The sequence below is a fragment of the Gymnoscopelus braueri genome, assembly GCF_963280865.1.
Source record: "Gymnoscopelus braueri genome assembly, chromosome: 19".
Taxonomy (NCBI): domain Eukaryota; kingdom Metazoa; phylum Chordata; class Actinopteri; order Myctophiformes; family Myctophidae; genus Gymnoscopelus; species Gymnoscopelus braueri.
In genome coordinates, this window is record NC_137621.1 from 25,356,508 (window position 1) to 25,364,007 (window position 7,500).

Sequence of the window (7,500 nt, forward strand, 5' to 3'; positions counted from 1 at the left end):
GGATCGATGCGAGGATGAGATGAGATGCACATTATCAATCCCAAGAGGAAATTAGGGTGTTGCAGCAGCATGAATAAAATTTAAATAAGCAAGAGACAATACAAAAACAGTATACAGTACAAAAAAACAACACTCAAAATAATACCCTAAACACCTACACAACCCCAAACAAACCTGCACATCACCACACATTAACTCATTCAGTTGCGCGCAAACCGACACAGTCCCACACACATACATACACTAGTTGTTTGAACAGTCTGTTAAACTCTTAACACTTGTTTAGCATTCCACAACAGGGAGAACAGTCCGTGATTATGACAAAAGGAGTGATTTCTCATTATCTATTTAATTGATAGAAAATAAGTAACTAACTAACTACTCCTTTAAAACCACCAAATAAAATACAATTCAAAGGGAGTTCAAAATGGCAACATGACAACATTTTCAACAACCTCTGTCAGCAAACTTCACCAACAGTAGTTGAAATGTCAGTGGATATCTAAACACACTTCAACTTCTGGGATCCTTACATTAGCCTCTCGTTAAGCTCACTCCGAGGTTCCAACTACAGCACAAATGAGCCATACTACTGTATATAAAACTCAAACAAAGCAAAGTACAAATGTGTAGTGTTTGGCACCACACTGAGAAGTTTGTGGGAGATGGTGAGAGGAGGGGGAGAAAGAAAGAGCGAGCGAGAGAGAGAGAGGGAGCACTAAATCATTTTGTTCTTGAGTTACATCCCTCCCATGAGGGAGGAGAAAGTGAGAGAGAGAGAAACAGCAGAAAATCACATACATTTGGGGCTCCCTTTTCCTTTAAGAGTCATTCACAGACAGGCAGAGGAGAGTAGGGGAGTGTACTGACAGAACAGATAGAACACACCACATCTGGACATATACAGTACAGTACACTCACGAAGGATGACTCTCCAGCCTACAAGGTATAGAGAAAACTATATTTGATTTGCATCTTGCTGTTGTGTGCTTCAGATTTTACTCTCTGGTATCAAATGTTATAGAAATGTTATACAACTATACATTAAAACACTTTCAGTGATGCTGGCTGTCTTCATTCACTACTCACTCTGAACTTTATTAACCAGCACTTTTTATTTAATTCTCAAAAAGTTATGTTTTGGTAACACTTTATATTAAGGTACATACTGTATATTCTCAATCAACTAGTTTCTTTTAGCATGCATACTAGTAGCATATTTGCTCTTTATTTATACTTATAAAGCACTTATTAACCTTATTCTGCGTGACAATATTATCTGAAACGTTTCCCTCAATAACCTCCTACTTATTGCTTATTGATGGTAAATAAGGATGATGTTGTAAATAATATTTATATGCTAAAGGCTCTATGGGGTGGTAGTGCCACAGTAATTCTCCCTTAATAACATTTAAGCTCTATTCTTATGTAACCATAAGATGAATGAAGACCAACACACTTTAGCTAGCCTGGATTGTATTTCTACAGTACAGAGCTAGACCTGTTATTGAAAAGATTTGATTGGGACAGTAAAATGGCACTCCTTGAGGTGACAATAGAAAGGTCCTCAAGTGCAATCCTATGATTCAATTTGTTATTATGTTTTAACATGCTTATAGATTTTACTTCACTCTTACACACTATATTAATCAGCATTGTACAAAGTGTCAGGTAATATTCTTTGGATGACACAAAATTAAACAGAAATTAGGTTGTAGGTGAAACCTCCAGCCAAAGCCCATGTTAAAGGGAGACAACATTTGCCAAACAATGTAATTCTTGTTATCTAATTTGTGACATTGGCAAAATGTAATGGTTAAGAACGTAATTCTTATGCTGTATGTCTTCTTGTCCACACATGCTGTATCTCATTAAAGTTTCCCAGTGGACTTTACCACAGCTTTATATGGAGACCAAAACAACACCAATGGCAGTGAGTGTCCTGAGGACGATGCCTGGGATTGGCTCTACACCATGCAACCTACCTACATCCTGACCGTCAGTGTGCTGGGAATTCTGGGCAATGTGTTTGTGCTGCTGGTGTTCTGCCTCCACAAGAAAACCTGCACCGTGGCTGAGATCTACCTGAAGAACCTCGCTGCAGCTGACTTGCTCCTGGTTTCCTGTTTGCCCTTCTGGGCTGTCAATGTGGCCAATGAATTCAATTGGCCATTTGGTTCTGTCCTGTGTCGTCTGGTGAATCTGGGAATCAACATGAACAACTACTGTAGCATCTACTTCCTGGTTCTAGTTAGTTTAGATCGCTATGTGGCGCTGGTGCACCCCATGTCCCATGGAAGGATGCGCAGGCCAAAGTATGCTAAACTAGGCTGTGTGCTGGTGTGGGGATTAGGTGTGATTCTGGGTGTTCCCACCCTTGTCTTCAGGGCTGTGGAGTACTTTCCTGAGTATAAAGTCACTGCATGCTACCTGGCCTATCCCAACACCTCCGTAAGGCTGGTCTGTGACACGCTGTTGATCATATTCAGCTTCCTCATACCTGTGTCCATCATCTCCTACTGCACCTGCAAGATCATCCATGCTCTGAAGAAGCAGACAGTGGAACGGTTCAATGCCGCGAACACGGAGAGGAAGGCCACCCTGCTGGTGCTGGCTGTCCTCGTGGCCTTCCTGATCTGCTGGGTGCCCTTTCACATTGTCAGTATCTTGGACGTGCTTCACCGGGCTGAGATACTAGTGGACTGCGACACTTCCCATGCCCTGGACATCTGCAACCAGATTTTCACTTACCTGGCCTTCTTCAATAGTGTCCTCAACCCCATCCTCTACGTCATTGTGGGGAAGAACTTCCGTAAAAAGGTCAAGGAAGTGTTTGAGCAGCTGACAAGGAGGATTGTGAGAGTCAGTTCCACAAGTTCAAAGCAGTCCGCTACACTGAAGACCCTAGCATGACAAAGAATGACAATGAAGGGGCACTGGGAGCCGCAGCAGACTTTACAATTAGATGACTGTGGTAGGTATACATGGAAAAATGGTCTTGCGTAAATCAATTTCTCATTTACTGTTGGGGGAGAACTAATTATATCACCATTGTTGAAGTCAGTCTGCGCTTGAATTCTGTGCAATATATAAAACCATATAGTAGTATGTTATATAGGCTACTGTATCTCTGCTGTCGGGCAGAGACCAGCAACTGTATGTCTAAAGTATTTACTTTTCAGGAAATGAAAAAAATATGTTTTTAGAATAACACAATACTGTCTCATCTAAGTTGGTAATGTGACTTTATACATGTCAGATACTTGAATGTGTCCTTATATTATCATCACTTTACCCAAATACAGCTCAAGTGGAGTTGTGGAGATGTGGTTTTTAATTGATTGATTGAATTGATTGAATATTTTATTAGGCAAAAGAAATGTAAACATCACAATTACATTTATAATACTTTGTCTAAAAGGTCCGTTGTTTCCATTGAGGTCCTTGGCAATACTTTTCATTGGTCCAATCTTTGTAAACCCACTCACAGACGTAAAGGGTGTTCAATAGCACTGATTTATATATATATTTTTTAAAGAAATGGAGATAGCTGGTTTCTGCCGGACAGCGACCATATTCTGCTTAAAAAAAGAAGGAAAAATCTTTGTAAATAAACAACTAGAAATGTATATAGTGGCATAAAGTATTTTTGTTTACATTAGAACTTAAAATAAAAAGCTAACCCTCAGCATTTTTATATTTGTGCCTTGTGGAATCCTTCCAATGCATTTGAACAAGTCTATTGTAGAAGCGAACGGAGACAGTTGAAGGCTAAGTGATTCCTGGTGTTTCTGACTCATTGTCTGCATGGTTAAAAACAAGGATCTGTCAAAGACTTTCCAGTGGTGACACAGGTCATATTCCTCCGTACGGGGGCTGCATGTACGGTCGTTTTCTTATTATGTCTCATTCCAACCCCAGCTTTTATTTGCCAGACATTGACTCAAGCCAGACTGTGGTAAAGGCACACCCCTTGTTGTCCCCATAAATGAAGGCTTGCAATGCCAAACAGGAACTCTTCGTCAAGAGTCGGGCCGTGCCATTGTGTGGGGGTAGAAAATTGTGGAAACAGACCACATTCAGGCAGACAGTCACTTAAAAATCGTTTTTAATGTCCAGTATTTCAGTGCCAAAAAACAAATGGAGTTTGTCTTTGACACATACAGTACAGTATGTTGTTTTCTCTGCCCTCTTAGCACAGTTATTGGAAAGTATGGAAAACTCATGTACCGTAGCACAGCACCCCTGAAAAGAATCTGATTCAAGTGGTGAGGTGGCGGTATTTCAAGAGCGCATTGACTTCAAGGGTTTAGATATTCAATGTCGGACATCAAACAAGGACAGAGGTTTGTGTATGACTGTGTTTTTGCATTGTACTGGGGCGCATGCACGTACACATGTAGGCTTCTCATAAATTACTAGGCGTAGAGCAGCCGTCAGTCTATACATCATTCTGAGTCCTGACAAGGAGCTTGGCCATCTGTTGCCACTGACATCCCTCTCTTGACAACGGCATGCACTGACTGTGTATCCCACTGATAGCAATTCCTTTCTCCCCTCACACTCCATTAAATCCATTATGAGCCAACTCACATCCTGAAATGATTGTTGTTGACACAGTTAAAAGGGTTTGAGCACTGTTTTTCAAAATTATTCACCATAAATGTACACAAGCATGAACTCGTCCCTTTGTCGTTTATTCCCTCATTTTGTTTCTCTCTCGCACTCTCTCTCTCTATGACTCTCTTTCTCTCTCTCGTACGCTCAGATCTCTCCTGCTGATCTGCTCTCCAACAGCTTTTCATAATGATCTCAAACTCATCAAGTATCCTGGAAAGCATTGTCTGTAACCACACAGATGCCTGGGACTGGGTAACCACCATGCAGCCTGCCTACATGTCAATTATCTGCCTTCTCGGCATGATTGGCAACTCCGTTGTACTTTGTGTGTTCTGCATCCAGAAGCGCTGCAGCACTGTGGCCGACATCTACCTGGGTAACCTGGCGGCCGCCGACCTGCTCATGGTTTCTTGCCTGCCGTTCTGGGTGGCCACCGTTATCAACGACTTCCGCTGGACCTTTGGGCAGCTGATGTGCCAGCTGGTCAACACCGTCATCTCGATGAATTACTACTGCAGCGTGCTGTTCCTCACGCTGGTGAGCGTGGACAGGTACCTGGCTCTGACCAGACCGCTCTCCCTGGGACGGGAGAGGTGGGCTGCCTCGTCCCGCGTGATCTGCTTGGGGATCTGGGTTGTTGGTGTTCTGCTCAGCTTACCTGCCCTTCTGTTCCGCACAGTGAACTTCATCCCTCTCTATGACTTGGAAGCATGCTACTTGGACTACCCACACGAAGGCTGGAGGCTGCGGTACAACATGACCGTCAATGTGGTGTGCTTTCTCATCCCCGTTCCTATCGTGTCTTTCTGTAGTTACCACATTATCAGAGTCCTTCAGGACAATCAGGCGATGAGAGAATGCCGTAGAGGGAGGATGACTGCCGGGGTGGAGAAGAAGGCAGCTCAGCTGGTGCTTGTCGTCACGGCAGTGTTTGTTCTCTCCTGGCTGCCGTACCAGATCTTTACCTTCATGGACACGCTGGATTATTATCACATCAATTATGGATGCCCATGGGCAAATGTATTGGACATTGGCATCCAGTTAGCTACCTACCTTGGCTATAGCAATAGCTCACTGAATCCTTTCTTGTATGTGATTGTGGGGAAACACTTTAAGCAGAGGGCCAGAGAATTGTTTGGACATATGCTGTTCCGTAGGAAATGGAGGAAGTCTAGTCATACCAATGTCAAGGTTAACTCGTCCACTAAATACACAGAGTCTACCAAGGTATGACTTAACTCTGTGTAAACATGGGGGTAATTTCAGACCTCAGACCACAGAGGGCAGCTAAAGGTCTAGTGTTGTAGTTATATTCTGTTACTGTCAAGTGGTGCATACAGTATAGTCTCTTAAAAAATAAAAGTACTCATGCAATTGTTTTCTTGTCTTTCTTTTTTTAAACAATATATTTATTGGGTGTGTGTGTGTGTGTGTGTGTGTGTGTGTGTGTGTGTGTGTGTGTGTGTGTGTGTGTGTGTGTGTGTGTGTGTGTGTGTGTGTGTGTGTGTGTGTGTGTGTGTGTGTGTGTGTGTGTGTGTGTGTGTGTGTGTGTGTGTGTGTGTGTGTGTGTGTGTGAAGAAAGCACAGTATCTGTTACTGGCTCTAAGTATTACAATATTAACAAATGGAACTCATCAAATATAAAACTAAAACTGGATGAACTACAAGTGGTTAGGCAAGCAGTTCCACTTTTGCCTCATGAGAGCTCTGTTGCATTTTATTTTCATCTAGTAGATATTAAAACAAAACAGTGGTCAAACTCTTTGGACCAAATAGACTCTCTAATCTGAAGATAAGATTAGTTACTTACTTCATTCCAGTACATCTATGTGCAGTCCTCAATTTAAATGAATAATTATAATAGGAAAATCACATGCAATTCATTGCAATCAAACTCTGGGTGTTTGTTTTTGTTTGATGGTGTTGATGTTATGTCATAGGTCGTAGGTTTAGAATAGATGCGGACAGGGTTGGGAAATTATCTGAATAAGCTATATTACTGATTCTTGCTCTTAGCAACTAACAATTCATAATTACACAATGTCTTTTGGTCAGAAGTAAAATATATGATGTTTAGACAAAGTTCTACAAGTTACAACAACTACTTAATTATTGCTTTGTTAGAACACCATTCATTACAAGTTAGGCCCACCTAAGCCAAGTCTTATGATTGGTTGCTACTCTAGATGTATAGTATAGCGCTCAGTCCTTGCCTTATAGGACCAAGTGTTTTGGTATGAATTATGCAATAGTATCACTCTGGCATTGATAAATTACATGTTTCCATCGAAGAATCAAGGTTCCATCCTGTCGGTTTAATGGTTTAAAGGTTCTTTACTCAAGTGCCCTGCATTTTGAACCTAGTTTATCTCCAGCATACAAGGATCCAAATTTTGACACTTTTATATACAAGTTGATGTACTGTGCACCCTGGCCCAAGGGTGTGGAGGAATGAAAGTTTATATACACATATATACAGACCGTTCTCTATCTGCTGTGAGGTTCCCTTCTAGCATCCTCATTTCTTCTCTGACCAAAGGACTTGTACACACACACAGTTGGACGATTTCACGAGCGAGCTTCTTCTCTTCCATTTTTACCATTTAAAGGATATATTTTTCATCTTGTTTTGTTTTTTACTTAACGTAAGGTAAGACATTTTCATGATCCTAGCATTTTACCCAGGGTCCTTTTAAATAAAAGGAAAGAAAATATTTCATTGTCCTGTATATGAGTTGCAATAATGAAAGGAATTCTGAAGTTTAATTGTACTAAAAAAAATTGCTTGTTGCTACAGTAAATAACAACATAACGTATACAAGATGAATGGGAGGGTTTTCCCCCAGACAATGATAATTCATAAGCATCTCATGTTTTATC

The 7,500-nt window shown here is 41.3% G+C and overlaps 1 protein-coding gene across 2 annotated transcripts; it reads left to right on the forward strand.

Moving 5' to 3' along the window:
- Positions 1-833: 833 nt before the first annotated feature.
- Positions 834-4,856, forward strand: LOC308074456 (B2 bradykinin receptor-like). Of its 2 annotated transcripts, XR_013932113.1 has the most exons (3): positions 834-946; positions 1,878-2,974; positions 4,769-4,856. XR_013932113.1 is itself a non-coding variant. In XM_080413898.1 (2 exons), the coding sequence occupies exons 1-2, from the start codon at positions 927-929 to the stop codon at positions 2,911-2,913; spliced, it is 1,056 nt and encodes a 351-aa protein (XP_080270024.1). In that variant the 5' UTR covers positions 834-926; the 3' UTR covers positions 2,914-4,747. The 2 variants fall into 2 exon arrangements, 1 of the variants encoding a protein (XP_080270024.1); XM_080413898.1 differs by lacking the exon at positions 4,769-4,856 and having other exon boundaries at positions 1,878-4,747.
- The last annotated feature ends 2,644 nt before the right edge of the window (positions 4,857-7,500 follow it).